The 22,733-nt window shown below is 43.1% G+C and overlaps 1 protein-coding gene across 3 annotated transcripts in view; it reads right to left on the bottom strand.

Annotated features, from left to right (window-relative positions):
* Nucleotides 1-22,733, bottom strand: part of spg11 (SPG11 vesicle trafficking associated, spatacsin) — a 75,433-nt gene that overhangs the window by 35,387 nt on the left and 17,313 nt on the right. For all 3 annotated transcript variants that reach the window (XM_079500478.1, XM_079500480.1, XM_079500479.1), the window contains 8 exons: nucleotides 22,522-22,593; nucleotides 21,397-21,524; nucleotides 13,528-13,706; nucleotides 9,820-10,084; nucleotides 8,479-8,661; nucleotides 6,988-7,094; nucleotides 1,448-1,593; nucleotides 18-185 (listed from right to left, as the gene is read on the bottom strand). In XM_079500478.1, coding sequence (XP_079356604.1) covers nucleotides 18-185; nucleotides 1,448-1,593; nucleotides 6,988-7,094; nucleotides 8,479-8,661; nucleotides 9,820-10,084; nucleotides 13,528-13,706; nucleotides 21,397-21,524; nucleotides 22,522-22,593 — 1,248 coding nt within the window. The remainder of the gene's footprint in view (nucleotides 1-17; nucleotides 186-1,447; nucleotides 1,594-6,987; nucleotides 7,095-8,478; nucleotides 8,662-9,819; nucleotides 10,085-13,527; nucleotides 13,707-21,396; nucleotides 21,525-22,521; nucleotides 22,594-22,733) is intronic.

Below are 22,733 nucleotides of genomic sequence, written 5' to 3' on the forward strand. Positions count from 1 at the left end.
GATTGATCGAGCTGTACCTGCATCAGGTGGTAGATAGAAAGGTCGGAGGTTGTGGGATTGCCGCGGGGGCCCCCCGCGGGGAAGAGGGCGGCTCTGAGTTTGGGGTACGGGGACAGTGTCATTTTTAAGAGCTGGGGGTCAACTCTCCACGCCGGGCTCCCTGACCTTTCTCCCTGACGTATCACCTGAACCGCCAGTCAGACACAGAGAGATAGACAGACAGACAGACAGACATGTCACAATCACCCCACAGACCCCCAATGTGGGGTCCTTGAGGGGGTGCCAGGAGGTCTCTAGATAAATGATTGTTAGTTAGGAACCAAATGGACCCTCGCGGTTCTATAATTCGGAGAGTATAAATGGGACCAAATGAACCTGTGAGGAGTTAGAATAACACTGAGGATGTAGTGTAGACTGAGGTCCTACAGATTAAACATCTTATCCAACTATGAGTCCTTGAATCAGAAGTCATATCCTCCCCTCCACATTCTCCCACCACCACCACCGTTCTTCAGGAACTAGAATTGAAAAAAATAAACGATAATTAACTGAAACTGTATTGTTTACAAAACTAACTAAACCTAACTGAAATGATAGACAAAATGCCCTTAGTTTTTATGTATAAGCTTTTGGGGTGATATGAAATCTAAATCCATTTATTTTGCTGTACCAGTTTTACACCAGTTGTCGGCACCACCATATGGCGTGTGTCAAAACAAACCTACACTAAACTACAATGAAAAATTCTAAACGATTATAACCTTCTACTCCTCCGCTCCTCATTCAGCTCCTCTTATTCCATTTATTTTCAGTCCACCAGTGTATGTATGTATTTATGTAAACAAGGTTGCAAAGGTTTGTTGCTTTCATACAAATCACATCAATAGAGAAGTGAAGGTCAACTTTAATGACCTACAACAATAATGAAAATGGAATTAAAACAACAAACAGGGCAATTTCCGAGAATACATAGATAATAAATCAACAAAACACACAAACATGAGTCACTTACTTCTTCCATGACCTTTCTAGGATCACAGAATTTTGATTATAATGTTGCTCACCTAGGATATATTCAATATAACAATGAATGGCATTTGTATAGCGCTTTTCCAAGTGCTCAAAGCGCTTTAAAATGGTTCATTCATTCATACATTGGGAGGTGAAGCGGCGAACAGTCGACACCAGCGTCCTCACTTCCCACATTCACACACCAACGGTGGCAAGCTTACACCGACTGACTCATTGGAGGCAGCGTAGGGTTCAGTGTCTTGCCCAAGGACACTTCGACACGTGGACAGGAGGAGCCGGGATTCGAACCGCCGACCCAGGGATCATTGGACGACCTGCTCTACCTCCTGAGCCACAGTCGCCCTACAGTTCCATTGGGAGTGTCTCTGGAAGTTCAGATAAAACGTGGACTGGACAAAGTGGACAGTGTTTTTACCTGGTCTATTCCTCCAGGGGTGAACATGATGGTGGCGAGGGCCAGCAGGCTGTGCCCCTCCAGCAGCATACTGGAGACAGACGCCTGGCCACCTGGTAGGACCACCTGAGCACTGGTCAGACTGCTCCAGAACACGCACTCTGGGTCTACGATAACAACAAAACATCAGGCCATGGTCAGCTTTGATTTGTCTTTGCAAAGAAAATATTCGCACATGCGCTTCGTTCAGAGGAACGTTTTCTTATGACAGATAGTGAAAATAGCTATCTCTTTTTAATCCATTTTGGACTGAGGTCGATAAAAGAAAAGCTTCTAAATCCTAAAATTCTTCTGAAAAAACATGTTTCTATGTCAGTGGGTGCTCAACCTTTTTCATGTCAAGTACCCCCAGAATTATCTCTATTGGGCCGCGGATCCCCATCTCAAAATATGTAGTTCCAGGGACCCCCCTGAAGCCAATATTTTAGTTAAAAAAGTTCTCTCTGAAATATATATTCAAAGATTTGCGGCCCCCTTTTCACGACTTTTCAAAAATATCAGACCTACAAGCTCGTAGCGCGCCACTCGGTGGCGCGCTATGAGCTTGTAGATCTGCTATTTTACAATAGCTAAAGTAGAACAGAATGCTTGAAACACCAAAAGGGGTTCCCGCCCAAAATGGGTTAAACATCAAAACATTTTGAGAATGTGCCCCAAAATAGGGACACCAGGGTTAATGTGGCTAACATAAATGTTTAATTAAATTGTTAAATGGTGATATTATAATAAAACAATCATAACAATCAATTAATCAAACATATCACTGTCTTTGCCTTCTACATTTCCCAAATAATAAAAGGGAAATGCATGTACTGTATTTAATTAAGTTTGACCAGAAGACCAGAAGGATTAAAATATAATCACCATTATCATTAATCATCATTAAAACATAATCACCATTATCATTAATCATCATTAAAACATAATCACCATTATCATTAATCATCATTAAAACATAATCACCATTATCATTAATCATCATTAAAACATAATCACCATTATCATTAATCATCATTAAAACATAATCGCCATTATCATTAATCATCATTAAAACATAATCACCATTATCATTAATCATCATTAAAACATAATCACCATTATCATTAATCATCATTAAAACATAATCACCCATCATCATTCATATCACCCACTGGTGATATGAATGATCAGAGGCGGGATATCAGAAGCATGCATACCCCCCCCCCCCCCCCTCCAGTGTCCATTTGAGACACTGGAGAGCACCGACCCGTTGTCAAGTTGAAATATTGGCATTTAAATGGTTCCATGTTTGAAATGGCTGAAACGGCGGTGGCTCAGGGGTAGAGTGGCTGGATGGTAACCGCAAGGTTGCCAGTTCGAACCCGGGCTCCCCCAGAGTTAGTGTCGAAGTGTCCTTGAGCAAGACGCTTAACCCCTAATTGCTCCTGATGTGCTGGTTGGTGCCTTGAATGGTTTCCGCCGCCATCGGTGTATGAATGTGTGTGTGAATGGGTGAATGTAATGCACAATCTATGTAAAGCGCCTTGGATAAAGGCGCTATATAAATGCACCATTTACCATTTTAAATGTAATGCCCTGCTGCCTGGCCTCTGTCATATCACTGTTCCTCTGCTACGTAGCTGTATGTATGGAGAGATGGGTTGATTGATTGAAACCTATAGTTATTCTTGAAAAGATCGAGCATTGAGGTTCACCCTCATTTGCAATGCTGCTGTGGCAGTTCACTGTGCCACTGACACTGAATTGAACTTTATATATATATTATTTGATGCTTGATTCAAGTTGATTGATAATTGGTTGACTTGCAGGGAGCAACTATCAGCTGTGGGGTGTGGGGAACATACCAACAGTATGAGGGTTTGTTTAGAAACTTTAGAGTTTATCGTTGTGTATATAATGTGTGGAATATTATGTAACACTTTAAATGTGTGTATATGAAATGTGATGTCTCTGGACATTGAGTAACTGGGGAAATTGTGGAATCAATTTAGGGTTGGTATGGTCCGTGGGAGGGGCTTAGCCTATATAAGTAGGGAGACTACCCACTGCCAGTCAGTCAATGAAGGACTGCAGAGGTGTGAGGACCTAGGGCCAACCTGCCCAGTTGCTATGTAAATACCTTGGTTCAGTTTTGATAGTCTGTGAAAAGGTGAATAAAGAACCGACTTCTCTGCATCCAAGGTCTCTGTCTGACAGTTTTCTCCAACTTTTGGGCTGTTCTTCCTACATGTGCTTTATATTTTCGGCAAACACTACCCACACTATAGGGCAAAGTGTGACAGCTGCCGAGATCAAAATCAACATATGTATTCATGCAAAGGTTGCAAAGTTGAACAATCTTCTATTATTAACCAACGTGTAATGCTGTGGAGACATATGCAAGGTCAGGTGTAATGGTTAAATGGTTCCATGTTTGAAATGTAATGCCCTGTTGCCTGGCCTCTGTCATAATATGACAGAGGTAATATTATTACTGTTCCTCTGGTGTATGTATGGAGAGATGGGTTGATTGATTGAAACCTATAGTTATTCTTGAAAAGGGCATTGAGGTTCACCCTCATTTGCAATGCTGCCGAGATCAAAATCAACATATGTATTCATGCAAACAAGGTTGCAAAGTTGAACAATCTTCTATCATTAACCAACTTGTAATGCTGTGGAGACATATGCAAGGTCAGGTGCAATGGTTAACCCATTTTGGGCGGGAACCCCTTTTGGTGTTTTAAACACATGTTATAATTTAGCTTTCGAAAAATAGCAGCTCTACAAGCTCATAGCGCGCCACCGAGTGGCGCGCTACGAGCTTGTAGGTCTGCTATTTTTGAAAAATCGGGAAAATGTAGTGCAAGTCTTTGAATATATATTCTTTAAGAGCGAACATTTTTAACTCAAATCTTTGCTTCTTGGGGAGGTCCCTGGAACAACATATTTTCAGATGGGGGGCGGAGGCCAATTACATATAACTTTTGGGGTGCTTGACATGAAATATTGAGAACCACTGATGAGGTTTTTCAGGAAAAAAATTCAATTTAAAAAATGTTTAAATTTCGACGTCAGGCCAAAATGGGTTAATGTATGCCATATTATGTACTTTAATAGTCTGTTTGGTATAGCACTTTATATGGTAAAATGTGAACCGTATATAATATGCAGTGGCGGTCATAGCACTTTATTTTAAATGGGTTATATCCATTTACAGCACATCTACTGTATTTAACAAATTGTTAAAATTGCATTGATTGCACATTGTTAGAGTCTAGATTCTGAGCTGTTAGATTATGAGCTATATCTGTTACGTATAGTGTATTGCTATCTGTTATGAATTATTGTTGTTGCGATGTCATCGAATTAAATCAATCAACCTACAGTATCAACAACTACGTAATTGTGAGACATAAAATCACAATTATTTTCAATTAAATATGCAGTCCTAATTTACTACCATCTTTGCGGGACAGACAGTTTGTGCTCTTTAGTTTCAATTCGACAGGCCATGTTGTGTGTCTCCGTAGGACACAGTGTTGTGTCTCTGTATGGTGGGGGACATCTGTAAGGGACCAGTGGAAATTTAGGAAAAGGGGGCCTGGAGGAAAATAGGGGAGGGTGAAGCATTTCTAATTTTAGTCAGAGGGAGGGTGAGTTAATTTTACTTTGAGTCCAAGGGAGGGTGATCCAATTTTGATAATACAATAGGCAATGTTATTATAGGCATATATATCTTTTTTTTTACTACAGCTTTTCTAAATTCAAGTAGAACTTTGGTCAATGATACCCCTCCGTTATACTTTCACTTGGTAGTTGGTACTTCCCATTCCCAACATCCTCGCTGTTGGACAGTTCTGTGCGGAATTTACGCAGCGTAAACACAACACTTCACAGTTCACACCTACTACAATTAAGCTTTTGTGTGTGTGTGTGTGTGTGTGTGTGTGTGTGCATGTGTCTGTCTGTCTCTATGTGCAGGGCGTTGCTGAAAATGAGCACCTGTGCTCAGCTACTTCCCTGGGTAAATAAAGAATTAAAAAAAAAGCTTTACAAAGCTGCCGAGTGTCAATAGCATACACTTCAATTATGCATGCATATAAACGGTCCATTGCTGTATATGTGTGTGTGTAGACATTACACACATACACACTGTGGATTTTTAAAAGCCAATGCGTGAGCTACTTTTAACTTCAACGGATGGGCTATCAAATTAATGTAATAGGGTTACCAACGACCAACCATCCCGTAACGGGAACGTTCCGTATTTGTAAGCTCGTATTTGGAGCGACTGTGGCTCAGGAGGTAGAGCAGGTCGTCCAATGATCCATGGGTCGGTGGTTCGAATCCCGGCTCCTCCTGTCTACATGTCGATGTGTCCTTGGGCAAGACACTGAACCCCAAATTGCTCCCGATGTGCTGGTTGGTACGTTGCATGGCTTCCGCCGCAATCGGTGTATGAATGGGTGAATGTAATGCACAATCTATGTAAAGCGCCTTGGATAAAGGAGCTATATAAATGCACCATTTACCATTTAAGCTAAAAGACGTGTCCTGTAGCCTACTGAATTGAACCGATACGGGATCGGGTCGTGGAAGAATGACAGCACGTTATGGTGATTCTCACTGGCGCGCACGGTCAGTGTGATCCATGCGTTCGGTCACGCAGGGGTGAAAGTGGGCCATTAAGAATAAGAAAAGTGTTATTTAGTTGCAGCTTTCTAATAAAGTGCTTCTGAATTGATCCAGCTGTAGTGTGCATAATCCATGTCCTTGAATCAGAAGTCATACCCTCCCCTCCACATTCTAAACGATTATAACCTTCTACTCCTCCGCTCCTCATTCAGCTCCTCTTATTTCATTTCTTTTCAATCCACCAGTGTATGTATGTATTTATGCAAACAAGGTTGCAAAGCTGTTTTGCAACCTTGTGCTTCTGAATTGATCCAGCTGTAGTGTGCGTAATCCATGCGTTGGGTGTTCATTTATTCAACAGAGAGAAGTTTTTTCCACTCCACCACCCGACGTGAAATGGCAGGAGATGGAGAATGCAACTTAAGATAAATGAAGCACTTTGCAACAATTACTCAGATGTTTAAGAGAGTTGAAGGAGCTGATAATGTGGTTAAAGACGTTTTGAGACACATGGGGAGTAGACAGTAGACACCCTGTAGCCTAATGAGAGAAGTGACAGCAGGACAACAGCAAACACAGGTCATTAATAATAAGAACTGTGCTAAAATGCAGGGTTTTAGTTTTGCTGGGGTAAATGTCATGTTATTGGGTTAGGGGAGGGTGATTCATTTGTGTTTAATCATTCAGGGAGGGTACTTTAATTGTATTTTCATTCAGAGGGAGGGGCAAGGTATTTTATATCAGGGCTCATACATTTCCTCCAGGGGTACCCCTACTTAAATTTCGACCTGTCCGTAAGACAAGCGGTTGGTGAGGGACATCTGTGTGTACCTGTCAAACTGACAAACGGTTGGTGAGGGACCTCTGTGTGTGGTTTTGTGTACCTGTCAAGTCTCTGCCGATCTCTTGGGTTTTGACCAGCATGTCAAACCAGGGCTGGCTCTCAGATAGCATCCTGCTGGACAGACTGGGGCAGTTCCTGGGAGTCAACCTGGACAGAAAGTATAGTATAGTACTGTATAGTATAGTATAGTACTGTATAGAATGAGTGCGTTATGGTGATGGTATATGGTATATAAGAACAAACTGTTTAGCCAAATTAAGATCTGCGCTAAAATTGTTGGTAGGCCAGTCGAGGTTGTGTTACGTTCCTTTAAAGAAGCCCAGATCAATAGCATGCTTAGACTGGCGAAGAGCATCTCCTCTGACCCCTTACATGTTTTAAATGATGAATATCAACTGTTATCCTCCATGAGGCGGTTTAGAGTCCCAAAATATAAGAAAAACAGGCTAAAGACCTCTTTTGTACACCAGTCTGTTCTGCTTTTAAACCAAAATCGGTAAACCAAGAGGATATGTTCTATTGTTCTTGTTCCTGTCTGCTTCTGTGAGTTGTGTCCTGTAATGTACCTTGTGTATTGTATTGTGTATGTCCTGTCTGTATCTTGAACGGTGACGTCATGGACGCAAAGCAAATTTCAGTGAAAGCTGACAATAAAGTTGTATCGTATCATATAGTACTGTATAGTATGTATAGCATAGCATAGCATAGCATAGCATAGTATAGTATAGTATAGTATAGTATAGTATAGCAGGGGTTCTCAAATGTTTTGGCCATGTCTCAAGACCCCCGCCCGCCCCCCCTCCCCACCACCTACAATACAACTTAATAATTAATAATAGAGAAAATAACATAACATGAATAAATACTGAAACCAGATATAATCATTAAGGAAAGTTTATGCATGCACTATGTGTACTATTTAAACTCTCATTTTCCAGCCATTCAGTTGCAAAAAAAGAATTGGGGACCCCCCCAAAATAATGTGGCGACCCCGCCGAGGGGTCGCGACCCACGGGTTGAGAACCCCTGTAGTATAGTATAGTCACTTTTCAGTAAATAGAAAAAAGAACCTGTGTTCCAATGTATTCAGGGTAGTTATTTAGTCACAATATCTTATTAATCGCAGTTAAATATTGATATAACCCCCAGACGGACCTATAGTAACCACTTTTATTTGTTTATAAAATGCAACACATTCTTGTACGATGACGTAGGGCATTCATTTACAAAAAAGAAACATAATAAGTTGAAATTATTGTGTTGTATGTCTGTATTCAGTAGGTTCTGTGGTCTATACCTGTGTTAAACATTATGTTATAATTTAGCTATTGAAAAATAGCATATCTACAAGCTCATAGCGCACCACCGAGTGGCGCGCTACGAGCTTGTAGATCTGCTATTTTTGAAAAATTGTGAAAATATTTATTTCAGAAAACTGGAGGATTTAGAAGTTTTTTTTTAAATTTCGACGTCAGGTCAAAATGGGTTAATGTAGGTATGTATACAATGGGTTCTATGACCTATACTGTACCTGTAATATTGTAGGTATGTATACAGCAGATACTGCAGGCTGTGGTCTAGACAGAACTGTATGAATCGTTTATGGTGGTTTGGAGGCAGCGGGGTGCCAGCTGTCATCATGCCCCCAGCCTGGGACAGTCGCCATAGCAGCTGGTCAAAGTCACTCAGCTCAGCCTTAGTCAGCATGCCTCGCCTAGACAACACACAAACACACTAATTAATGCTACTTAGATCGTTTGTTTTGATCTATCCCATGATTCAAAGGACTCTTCTTTTTTGGCTCTGATGCCTCTAATCCTCTATCAGAAAAACACAGTATGGCCTGACTCACAGGTGCACAACAGATTGATGTATAGCTGATGCATGAGACTTGTTTACTGATGCAAGCTCGCAATTCATTTCCAATGGGAGTCACATGGTTTGACACAACATTTTTGTTGTATGAGGGGGTGGGGGGCAGTCGAAACACAGCCGAAAGCCGTACAACACAATGTTGTGTCAAACCATGTGACTTCCATTGGAAATGCATTGGGGCAAGATGTAAACAAACCCTTTGTATACATCTAGCATGCATCAATGTTGTATGCTAGATCGAAATGTGTGAGTGAAGCCTTAGTCAAATAACACATCCAAACTTTGGTTTAAAACAAAAGAGTGTACAAATGGAAACAAAGGAATTTGTAAAGGATCCATTACACCCAGTGTTACAAAGCTGTAAGGGTCCATTTTGTTCCCAAATATCAATCATCTACCTGGGGACCCCCTGGAATCTACTTGAGGACCTCCCTGGGGTTCTTCAGAACCCACTTTGGGAACAGATGGATTAGAATTTAAAAGAAACTAAAGCGTAATAAAATGTGAAAGGACCACTTCACCACTTTTCAACTTCTCTTCCTATAATTGGTCCTAACTAATGTTCATGATAAAATACCACCATTCTTTCCTACTCAGTCTGTGTCTCATAGGAAGGCTGTGGGCAGTTCAGAAACCCGTCCACCAGTGACATCATCGATGGTGAATCCAAGCTAATAGAAACGGCAGGCTTTCTTTTCCTGAAAAGTTGCAATGCAAAAGTTGAAGCCATCGTTCTCACGACAATAAAAATCTAAATATATTTTAAAACAAATCTTGTTTAAAAAAAAATCTGCCTAATGATGATGTCACTGGTGGACGGGTGTCCGAACTGCCCAAAGCCCTCCTATGAGACACAGACTGAGTAGGAAAAAAATGGTGGTGTTTTATCATGAACATTAGTGAGGACCTATTATATGAAGAGATGTTGAAGTGGTCCTTGAATAGAAGAGTGAAATACCACAGGAGGTCAAATGATCAGTCAACAGCGTCAGCGTACCTGGCCAGCAGGTGCAGTATGTGCTCTCTGAGTGTTCCGCTGCAGTGTGTGTTGTTGTTCACCAGGTCAGAGGTCAGCTCTGGCCAGCAGGGGCCAGCAGAGGGTTGGGTGTTCACCAGGTCAGAGGTCAGCTCTGGCCAGCAGGGGTCAGCAGAGGGTTGGGTGTTCTGATCCACAACGCTCTGGATCCAACAAACCAGGCGGTGGCGGTCATGGAGAGACGTCAAGTAAGCCCACAACACCACAGGGTCACTGGAAGCAACCGCTGATGGACAAGACAGGTAGTCATGAACACAGACATATATACATAGACGCCCTTTCCGGCTCTGAGGCGCGTGTCACCATTGAAGGCACAATTTTCCCGACATTCCTTGCAAAGCATTAGCGGAAGCTTGACAAGCTTCCGCGTGCGTAACATAAGTCCCGGAAAAGACGCGCTGTGATTGGCCAGTAATCACTTGAGTGACAGCGAGAGACGTGGAGGAGTCACCTTCAGCAAATGCCTTCAGCACTTCTAAATAAGAAAGCTGCGGAGAACTGTTGCTTTGTGTTCACTCTTTAATGTTTTCTGTTAGTAATCTAATCCCCCCTGGCTCTGATGTTGTATTGTTAATAACTGTGTTGTTTGTGTTTGTTTGTTTGTCTTGTTTTGTATTGCAATGTATATTGTCATGACTGTTATAAAGATTTGTTAAAAAAAAAAAAAAAGCCTTCAGCACTGCACTTCCGCCTTCATTGGGATACACGTCGCTCCAATGAACTGCAGCGGCAAATGAGGCATCTATTTCTTATAATATCTATGGTCATGAATGTACACCCGATATAAGATGGAGAGACAGACAAGATACAGACACTGATAGGCAGAGAGACAGACACATACATGCTTTGTTTTGATTGGTTTAATTTCTGTTAACCCATCTGCTGCCACCTGGTGGACGCAGAGCCAACCGCAGACTGCCGAGCCGTTTGTAGTAGAGCTCTTCACCGGGTCCCCCGACTCCGAAAATACCCGAGTTGACCCGACACCCGCTCGGGTCGGAGTCGTGTTTTAACATAATCACTCGGGCAGGGTCGGAATCGGACGTATCCCCCTCGGATCTCGGGTCTGTCAATCATTATGTGTAAATGTCCGAGTGGATCCGAGAAGACCCGTAGGCTACTGTGTGTGTGTGACGTGTGTGTGTGTACTGTCTGTGCTTTTTTGTTGTTGTTGCAAATGTTAATAAAATATTCAATCAGTGTGTGATTGTGTGCCAGTCTGACTGTATACTCTCTCTCTGTCCGCTGCATGTGAGCTCATGCTGCGCAGCGCTGCGGAGGAGAAAAACGGGGGAAAACGTTCTGTTTAAAGTGTGATAATTTAGGCTGACCTAGGATCAGGTTAGTGTTCCAGCAACATGAACGGCTGTGTTACGGTTGTGATGATTATGCTGGTTTAGGATCAGCAGCGCAAGACTAGCTACCACGCAATGCAAGCCCCGTCCTGCATGGTTTGCCTTGCGCTGATTTGAATGAAAACACCGGCGTGCAATTATACTTTATATCACGATCACAGATCCCGGCAACAGTGTTGACCTCAACGAGGTGAAGGCAAACTAGCAAAGCTCAAATCAAATTAATGTAAGAAGGTTTAAAGCAACCATGACAACTCTCCTGTCTATCCCATTCCCCACACGTGGATAAAGAAGAGAGCAAAGTAGGAGCTGTTTAGAAGTGCATTGAGTGTCGTGCCTTGTTAATATTCCATTAAAACTCTGATGATTGTGTGTAAAAAACAAATGATCCGTTTGGTTAATTTTAAATGCACGCACGCTGAGGAGACGAGAAGAGACCAGACTCTTTTTTTCCTCTCTCACCCTCCCCTGCAGCGCGCAGCCTGCAGGGGACCTCTCTCTCTGTCTGTCTGTCTGTGTCTCTCGCGCTTTAATCAAAAGAGCAAAGAGCATAATAATTTATGCTGAGCATTAGTCAAAGGTATCAAATTGTAACAGTATGTTTAAATTGGAAACACGTGAGGTAGCTCACATCATATGTAGGCTACTTAAGAAAAGTATCTGGTGTTAAGATGTATTTACGTATCAAAAGTAAAAGTATTAAAGACCTTTTCATGGTACAACGAAAAAAAAAACAGCCAGACATGTTGTGTACTTCTCTTTCCTTTCAGAATAATAATGCAGCTTTCGAGTACCGGTACTTCAGCTGTTTTTGTAGCCATTTCTGAGTTTTGAGTGGCGGCTGTCCATTACACCAAAGAAAGAATTCTCCATTAGCTAGTTTCATCTGTCCTTCAGTGTCCTGGGCTGAATGAAGGTCTAAAGGTCCTTCACACACCGGGCGCGTTTTTCGGATTTCTAGCGGCGTTTCTCCATCAGTTTTCCGACTGAACACGTTCAGTGTGCAACCACCTTTTCTCTCCATTATTTATTATATTTACCATTCCTTAATACGAACATGTAAGCACTTCACCATGCTAGTCTGCCTCACATTTTTTCAATTAAATTCAATTCAATTCAAAGGGCTTCATTGAAAGGGCTCTTTCACTACATCCATACATCTTCTCTTTGGTCTTTCTCTAGGCCTCCTGCCTGGCAGTTCCAACCTCAGCGTCCTTCTACCGATATACTTACTATCCCTCCTCTGTATGTGTCCAAACCATCTCAGTCTGGCCTCTCTGGCTTTATCTCCAAAACACCTGACATGTGCTGTCCCTCTGATGTACTCATTCATGATCCTATCCATCCTTGTTACTCCCAGAGAGAACCTCAACATTTTAGTCTCTGCTACCTCCAGCTCTGCTTCCTGTCTTTCTGACTATCTCTAAAACATAAATGTGGAAACTACAGATGTAAAAACAAGAGAATAATAGCATAAGAGCAAAGAGCATAATAATTTATGCTGAGCATTAGTCAAAGGTATCAAATTTTAACAGTATGTTTAAATTGGAAACACATGTGAGCGTGGCATCTCTCTCCACACGTCTTTATAATTACACCCGTAGAGAGCCCAGGACGTGTGGGGAAGTCTTAGGGTCTTTTTTAACGATATAAAACCGGATTGCTAAAATCTATTTTTGACAGAGCTGTTGCTAGGCAATGCCCAATTAATTGGGAATAAGTAGTCCATCCCAAATCCATTTCTGGCCTGGCCAAAATCCATACAATGAGAAAAAAAGATGACAAAAGCAAGACCTGAGAACTATTAGTGGTCAGCTGATTGGCCGTTGCGGTAGAGCGCGGCCCTCAATCACCCATTGGAATGTAAATGCATGCCTTTCAGCCTTTGTATCCTACTCGTCTGGCAGGTATATCTCTTTGAAAACCTTTAGTGCTACGATCGTGCGCGGGGAGACAACAATTAACACATCTTGTCTGCCCAAAACGTAATTCCTGGATACGTAGTATCCAGGAATTACGTAGTAGTAGTCATTACCATAAACCCTATACACTTAGTTGACCAGAGGCCCCCCACATGCCCCCATGTATAAGTATTATAAGTGATGGTAAAATATAAAGGTTAGATATAAGCAACCATAATAACAACATAATATAATGAATAATTGAGTACCACAGACGAAAAACTAAGTCCAAATTTCATTCTGACCCCTCCACGAAAAGGCCTCGTTGTCCTGAACCCTTATCTATGATTTATACATTATGGATAAATAGTGTGGACGTTTTTCGTCTGTGGCATTCTTCCACCCCAGGTTACCTGTGTCCTGGACTCTAGACAGCTGGACAGTCCTCTGTGAGTTCTGGTCCCAGTGTCGGACCCAGTCTAGTCTCAGAGAGCTCCACAGATCCGCTGGGTCTGATTGGGACCTGCTGTCCCCCATCACGCCCTCCAGTACCACTCTACAACCTGGGTCTGACTGGGCCAGTTGTAGAACACTATAGGAGAGATGAGACAAGACGAGCGGATGTTAAGTAGACAGTAGACACACATGTCATGCACATCATGTTGTGATGAGTTGTGAGCTAGTACTATATATCTACTATTTTCTAAACAATTTCAACACATATTTTGACAAATTTGAACAACACAAATGATGGGGTCTCTACAAAACGTTTTGAGTTGTGTGTCCAGACCGTCCACTACCAAATACTTCCTTCCTCTAGACTCTAGCATAGGAGCAAATGATAAAGATGATCAACAATATTTAGAGTTCATACTGTATATCAAGACCAGGTAGATGTACCACATAGGGCTGGGCAAGGGCAATTAACCTCAAACATATAATAATAATAATAATAATAATAATAATAAAACTTGATTTATATAGCACTTTTCAAATTTGCATTACAAAGTGCTTTACAACAACAAACAACAAATATACAGCAGAAGACATTTCAATAGAAAACAAAAGCAGGAAAAATATATATACTAAAATATTAGATTGGCAGTGAAGGCTAATCTATAAAAGTGTGTTTTTAAGGGATTTAAAAGAGGACACTGATTCAGCGCGCTTGATCTGTAAGGGCAGTGTGTTCCAAAGTTTTGGCGCTATGGTGCTGAAAACCTGGTCTCCTTTGGACTTTAGGCGACAAATTTGAGGGTTAAGAAGGTCTTTGGATGAGGATCTCAGGGAGCGGGTTGGGACATAGGGGGAGATTAGATCGGCGATGTAGGGTGGAGCGAGACCGGACCTGGCCTTGAATATGGTGAGAAGGAGTTTGAAATGGATTCTGAAGGAGATTGGGAGCCAGTGCAGGGACGCTAGAACGGGGGTGATAAGGTCAAATTTCCTGAAGCCAGTTAGCAGGCGAGCAGCAGCATTCTGTACTAGTTGGAGACGATGAATAGATTTTCCATCACAACCAATATTTAGAAAGAATTAACAGACTTAATCTTGTTCACGTAGGTTAATTGAATAAAAACAAAAATTATATATATATCTTTTTAATATAATTTACTAAATTGATTGGTCTAAGCCCTTTATTATATTTCATTGCACAATGGTGCTGTATGAAAATTGTGGACACATTGTTTTAAAAAAAAGGCTTTAGTGGTTCAAAATGGCAGTGTTGTGTACTGTAGCTATAGCATCTAGTTCCAGTGTTGTCATCTCAGCTCGACCAAGCCAGAGCAGTATTACTATACTATTCAGTATTTTAGCCGTGACGTAAGTGGCAGCGCCCCTTCCAGAGATACTTCATCCCTGCATCCTGGGACTCATCTAAAAGGCCATCCCTGCATCGTGGGACTCATCTAAAAGGTCATCCCTGCATCCTGGGACTCATCTAAAAGGCCATCCCTGCATCGTGGGACTCATTACATTGAAAACCTATTTTACATCACTGTGTTTGTGTCCCTTTTGTGTCCCCATAGAGTTATACTGTGTCCCTCCGTCGGAGCGGTGTTTGAACCGATCTGAGACTAGAACAACCACGAAAGTCTCATTTTACCGCTATTTCCTTGCAACAACAAAGCTACTGGTCTCCCAAATCTGGCTGTGACAGGCTGTCTGCCCCACACTGAATACTATCGCCATTTTATTTCATTGTGTCAACTAAATCCTCCATTAGAGATCGTATTAATGGAAACTAGATTCAACATACTCAACCCTGCACACATTCTAAATATGCCCCCGAAATATTGTACTGGGCAAATGGACTGTTACCACCTTCAATAATAATGATAATAATAGTCTTTATTGTCTCCACATCATATATTTTCTTTGTCATGGACACTTGTACAGAACATTAATAATTTTACTCGAGTTGGAAGCATTAAGACCCATTTTAACCCTCAATGGCTTCCTTTCTGAAAAATAACGTTATCGCAAAAAGATCACACTTTTAGATATTGCTATTTACAATGAGACGGGAGCTGGTGCCACTTGGACACGGACTACAAAATGACAAAATAACGTCGGACTAAAATACCGAATTGGTTCCCATAACTTCCCAAAACCTCCTGACTGAGCAGGGCCCAAGTTAAAACACATTCCCTCCCGTTACACTAGGCGGGATCGTGAGGCCAGTGCCAGTCAAATGCGCGAAATACCAAAGTAAAAGAAGAGATCCTGGGAAACCCAAGGACTGTCTAAAGAGGACGAGACGCGAAGACCGTACGGTAGGGTGCATCAAAATTTGCAAGTTTAACCTCTTGATCTGTTCCTTTGATAAAATGTGCCACTTCATGTTTTAAGAACATGTGCAAAATATTTTTTCAATATATGGTGATTTACAGGTCCAACGCAGCATGTCAAATTTGGGTAAAAGTGCAAGTTTCGGTCCTTTTATAACTCCCATTTTCTATTAACATAACACGTCAATTCATCAAGTTTACAACAAATAGTTTTTGAGAAGATGTTTTTGGAAAGAGCTAAATGTGTTTACTTAAGAATAAACATTACATTTTCATTTAAATCATCACTGAAAAATGTTTGAAAATGGAGTCTTAGTCCTTCACTGTGTTCATGTTCAACTGGCGCTTGCAGCAGCGAAGATTAGGCTGCTCACAGCGATAATGCTCAACTGCTTGCAGGACCTCTGCAGATCTTGCTCACTCTTCACTGCTGCCACAAACTGTTGTGAGTTTGACCCCATGCTCGGCGCAGTCATTGACAACGTTGATAGCACACACATTCACCAGTCACCACACCTGCCTGGAATGATAGCCCAATCCTCTGGTAGCCCAATCCTCTACATTAAGTGAGATAAATGCTGGATCGATCTGCAGCCGGTGTATAACGAACCAGCAGTCTGGGTTGGCAATGTCTGACAGCCTGGTGGTCGGCGAGAGGACTGGAAACTTTGGCTTGCACCAGTGCCAAAGCGCTGCTGTTAGCATGGGAAGATCATTCGGCTTGTTATCCAAGATGGCATCCACAAGTACACGTCACTCTTCAGCTGGTACGTTGGTGTTGAAGAGTGCCAGGGGCAGCATCTCAGCAGTCAGGTACCAGAGGTGCCTATCCAGTGCTTTCATGGCTGATATTGCAATGCCCTCGTCAACAGACTTGTAAGCAAGTGTGCAGGTTGTGGTAGAGTGTGAGGTAATTCCATGCAGCATCTACGGCCGAGTCTTATGTCACTGGCTACACGGTTGAAGATCACACCAATGCAGCAGCAGGCTGCCTTCATGTGTGCCCTGATCACAGAGTCGGGCAATAATTGTGAAATGATTTCAGCATCATACACAACAGTAGATCGATCACAGCGCAAAGTGCTGGAGGCTGTCAATAAAGAACACCACAAGCAGTGGACACCATCTCCTATGTGCACCCTGCACTGGGACGGCAAGTTGACACCGACGCTAAGCAATGTGCGCCAGTTGGAGGAGCGTTTGACAGTGGTGGTTGGAGATGCAGAGCAGCTGAAATTGCTTGGCGTGCCAGCATATACAAAGGGTAAAGACGAGGCGTGTGTAGAGATCATTGCCAGGCTGACAAGCTACTGCAGGAGTGGTGCTGTGCCGACCAGACTGTCAACATGGTATTTGACAACACTGCATCAAACACAGGCCATCTCACAGCAGCCTGCATTGCCATCCAGCTCTCACTTGGTAGACCACTGCTCTGGCCCGGTGCCAGCATCACATTGGTGATCCTCAGCCACATTTTCACTGGCCTCAAGGTGGAGTCCTCACGCTCACCAGATGTTTAGGCATCTGCAGGATTGCCGCACAAATACAGTGACCCATTGTACCGCTGCATTACTGCCAACGCCGAACAACCGTTCCTGGGCAGGTTACGTGCTGAACTCACTGCATGTGCTGCGGCAATGATAGACTACAAGCGAGGCGACTACCACGAGTTTGTGCAGCTGTGTCTTGTCTATCTGGGTGCAGATGATGCAGCACAGACTCCAGTAAACTTCCAAAGACCGGGAGCGCTGCACAAGGCATGCTGGGTGGCCAAGTTACTCTACACTCTCAAGTTGGCTATGCTGGAGCGGCATATGGCCTTGCTTCCCCAGGGCACCACCACCACACGGCAGCAGGTGCAGAAGATTCGGACGTTTGCCAACTTCATTACGCACATCTACGAAACATGGTGGCTGACCTGTGACACGGCCGTAGATGCTGCATGGAATGACCTCACACTCTACCACAACCTGCACACTTACAAGTCTGTTGATGAGGGCTTTGCAACATCAGCCATGAAAGCACTGCAGAGGCACCTCTGGTACCTGACTCCTGACATACTGCCCCTGGCACTCTTCAGCACCAAGGTTCCAGCTGATGAGCGACGTGTACTTTCGGATGCCATCTTGGATCACAAGGCAGATGATCTTCCCATGCTAGCCCCACAGCAGCGCTTTGGCACTGGTTTCGGCAAGCCAAAGTTTCCAGTCCTCTCGCCGACCACCAGGTTGGCTGACCTTGCCAACCCAGACTGCTGGTTCGGTATGCACCAGCTGCCGATCGATCCAGCATTTATCTCACTCAATGTAGAGGATTGCGCTACCAGTGCATCATTCCAGGCAGGTGTGGTGACTGGTGAATGTGCGTGCTATCAACGTCGTCAATGACTGCGCCGAGCATGGGGTCAAACTCACAACAGACTTTGTGGCAGCAGTGAAGAGTGAGCAAGATCTGCAGAATGTGCTGCAAGCAGTTGAGCATTACCGCTGTGAGCAGCCCAATCTTAGCTGCTGCAAGCACCGGCTGAACATGAACACAGTGGAGGACTAAGACTCCATTTTCAAACATTTTTCAGTGATGATTTAAATGACAATGTAATGTTTATTGTTAAATAAACACATTTAGCTCTTTCCAATAACATCTTCTCAAAAACTATTTGTTGTATTTTTGATAAATTGACATGTCATGTTAATAGAAAATGGGAGTTATAAAAGCACCGAAAATGGCACTTTTTGGCATTTTACCTAAATTTCACATGCTGCGTTGGACCTGTAAATCTGAATGAATTTTCCCCAAACTTTGCAAACATCATTTCTATAGCCATTGGAACAAAATTCCAAAAGAACAGATTGATAATTTGTTGTTAATTTTTTTGCATTGAATTTTGATGCACCCTACCGTACGGGCGACGCCATGTTGCTCCATGGTGCTCCATGGAAGGAAAGAAACATGCGCAATGGGCTATATGCAGCCAACACTTCCGCGTTCAGCTTCCTTGGTCTCAACTGCGCATGTTTCTTTCCTTCCATGGAGCACCATGGAGCAACATGGCGTCGCCCGTACGGTCTACGGTGGCCTTCGTGTCTCGTCCTCTTTAGACAGTCCTTGGGCAACCCAAGGAAGCTCTGAGAAGGAAGGGAAGTGGTCACATGACTGGGCTGCGCCATGACACTTTCATGGTCACTTTCATGGGAGCCAAACTCACACCGGAAGTGCAATGAATACATGGCAGTGAATGGAGCCGGCTGGACCTAGCCTGGCTAATAAGCCAGACCGAATCAGCCGTTGGCAAAAAAATAATTGCCTGCCGGCAGATTACGGTCTGGAGAGGCTCAATTGTACGCCCATTTCCGTGGCCAATCGGGACACGGTATGCAATATGGGCAGGCTTTGGTACAGCGACGTTCAATGTTTGAGACCTTTGACTGACAGTAGCTCTAACCAATTGCGTCAAAGAGAAAATGTTTGAACCCGCCCCCCGGGAAACAAGATCCATACACAGCATCTCCAGACTCAAATATCACACGAGTGTGATTTGAGTCTGGCTTATTAGCCAGGCTAGGCTGGACCAGCTCATAACAAACATTATTTATGAACAATTGAGACCTTTTGTAAAGTAATCACTTCTGGAAAATAACAGAAGACATATCACAGGTTGTTTTCTAATCACTTACTTTTCGATGTGCACAGAGTGCACAGTATATCATTTTAGCTTCCTTGGGGCAACCAAGGAAGCTTTGAGAAGGAAAGGAAATGGTCACGTGACTGGGCTCCGCCATGACACTTTCATGGAGGCTTTCATAGGAGCCAAACTACAACCGGAAGTTCGGCAGAATGCACTGGAGTCAATGAGTGCTCAGTGACCAGCTCATGAACAAACACTATTTCTGAAGGACTGAGACCTTTTGTAAAGTAATCGCTTCTGGAAAATAACAGAAGACATGTTAACACATTATTGTCTGCTGTGTTGCTTTTCAATGTGTACACTGTGTCATTTTATAGAGGTATGGTATCTAAAGAGCACAAAGTACCTTTCTGAACGCACCAAGTATCGCGAGACTTCCCACCGTTTCCTGTCTGTCAGTCAAATCTCGCGATACCTCCGAGCCAGAAACGATACCTGCTGCTGTTTAGATCCTCAGATAAGATTATATACTGTGCACTCTGTGCACATCGAAAAGTAAGTGATTAGAAAACAACCTGTGATATGTCTTCTTTTATATTCCTGAACCGATTATATGACAAAGGTCTCAATTGTTCATGAATAATGTTGGCTGGTCCAGCCGGCTCCATTCACTGCCATGTATTCATTGAACTTCCGGTGTGATGTGGCAGCGGTGGCCGAACGGATTGCGGAGCGGTCTTGATACCGGAAGGTCGCCATTTCGAATCAGCGGTCCGACACGTTAAAATTACCACCGCTGAAGTGCCCTTGAACAAGGCATTGAACCACTACGATGAAATGTTCTATGAGCAGGGCCTGGCTGGAAACAAGTTCTTGAGCTTAGCCTAGATACCCTGGGTAAATATAGTAATCATAATCAGTTTGGCTCCCGTGAAAGTGTCCATGAAAGTGTCATGGCGCAGCCCAGTCACGTGACTATTTCCTTTCCTTCTCAAAGCTTCCTTGTGGGCAACCAGTAAGTGCAGCCCCGCCCCCCACCACACTACAGTGTGGCTTCACTCTAGGCTGCGGAGGACCCGCGATGGGAGTTGTTTTGGTCCGTGCGATGTTAGATCATGGAATTATAACCTCCCAAACTCCGGATTTTGTCTCATTTTGAGCAAAAAAAGATATGTAGAAAAAGGAGAATCCCGCACACTGTCTTCACTTAGGTTGGTTTTTATTGCAACGTTTCGGTCGTCAGACCTTCATCAGCAATAAAAACCAACCTAAGTGAAGACAGTGTGCGGGATTCTCCTTTTTCTACATATCAGTTTCCTGTTATCCGACGCACCTGTCCTTTGTAGGTGTGCAGAAGGACTTTTTCGTAGAGCAAAAAAAGATGAAATGTAAAATATAACATTTTAATTACTGGATTAAATTAACCCATTTAGGCCTGACGTCGAAATAAAAAAAACGTTTGCTCTGAAAGAATATATACCTATTCAAAGATTTGTGCCGCATTTTTACGATTTTAAAAAAATAGCAGACCTACAAGTTCATAGTGCGCCACTCGGTGGCGCACTATGAGCTTGTAGATCTGCTATTTTTCAATAGCTAAAGTATAACAGAATGCTTGAAACACCAAAAGGGGTTCCTGCCCAAAATGGGTTAAATGTTAAATGTTAACCAAGAACCTTATCTGAAACCAAGCCATAGCATATGGGGGAAAGAAATCCAGAAGCTGTGAAATATATTACACGGCACTAGCCTGGTAAACCACCCCGGTCGCGGAAATCGCATCAAAAGAAATGTGATTTCCGTGACCAGGGTGGGTTACCAGGCTAACACGGCAGTCAAAAAGAGCCGCGAAAGCTGCTACGTACCTTGCCGTGTGTGTGAGTTGTGAGCAGCGAGTGGTGGGCTGTGAACCCAGCACCTCCATCTGTCTGAGGAACGCCACTCTCTGCATCTCCTCCTCAGACAGATAACCCTGTGTCGCCAGCTCCTCCACCTCAACAGAAAACACACAATTAAGACCAATTAACAACAATAGAGGGTATGCGCATGACATCAATTTACAATTTACAATTTAGGCATTTAGCAGACGCTCTTAATCCAGAGCGATTTACATTAAGCAATAACAAAAGCATGGCATACATCACATGTATAAAAAGTAGTTATCATGAATCATGCGTAAACTAAGAACGTAACAGTGGAGTATCTATGTAAACTATACATACTATACTATATAATATATTATACATGTGTACTATAAAGTGCTATGACTACATAAAGTGCAGTTCTAGAGCTGTCTACGTAACAAGCTATAAGTCTGTTTAAAATACTATCTAAGTCTACATAGTGTGCTATCTAAGGGGCTAGGCTAGGGCAAGTGCTACGGGCCATGGTGGAGTCTGAAGAGGTGGGTTTTCAGACTACGGCGGAAGATTGGGAGTGAGGCTGCAGTTCTGACTGCGATGGGAAGTGCATTCCATAGTTTTGGAGCCAGAAGGGAGAAGAGTTTGGGACGTGTGGAGCGTTGTCCCGGCGTTTTTAGTGAAGGTACCTCCAGCTTCCTTGCGTTGGCTGATCTGAGTGCGCGGGAGGGTTTGTAGGGTACGATCATACTTGTGAGATATGGGGGGGCCATGCCTTTGGTTGCTTTGAATGCCAGCATCAGAGTTTTGTATTCTGTGCGGGCAGCGACCGGGAGCCAATGGAGGGAGCGGAGAAGGGGGGTGACGTGTGAGAATTTTGGCTGGTTGAAGACCATCATCATCATACCCGGAAGATATGCGGGAACGCCTACTGAGTGGCAAAAAACTACTTCCTGGCCATGACGGCCCATACATCCAAACAGAAAATCGTTACTGTAAATGACGTTAAATTCACTTTTCCACTCCCTGTGCCACTTGATTTGCCATTCACTCTACTGTACATCTAGTAATCCTCTTTAAGACCACTTACTGTACTTACTGAGAAGTGAAACTGAGTGTGTGTGCGCTCACCACAAATTCCCTGAGGTCCTTGTCATCAGTGTAGAGACAGATGGAATGAAGCTGTTTCTTCACATTAAAACCCTGAAACCAAAACAGACTTGAAATACACAACAATAACTCTGCTCTTTGATCAACTATGTATGTTTGTGTTCAGTCTGTGTGTGTGTGCGTGTGTGTGTGTGTGTGTGTGTGTGTAGTCTGTGTGTGTGTGTGTGTGTGTG

The sequence above is a fragment of the Electrona antarctica genome (assembly GCF_951216825.1).
Source record: "Electrona antarctica genome assembly, chromosome: 5".
Lineage (NCBI taxonomy): Eukaryota > Metazoa > Chordata > Actinopteri > Myctophiformes > Myctophidae > Electrona > Electrona antarctica.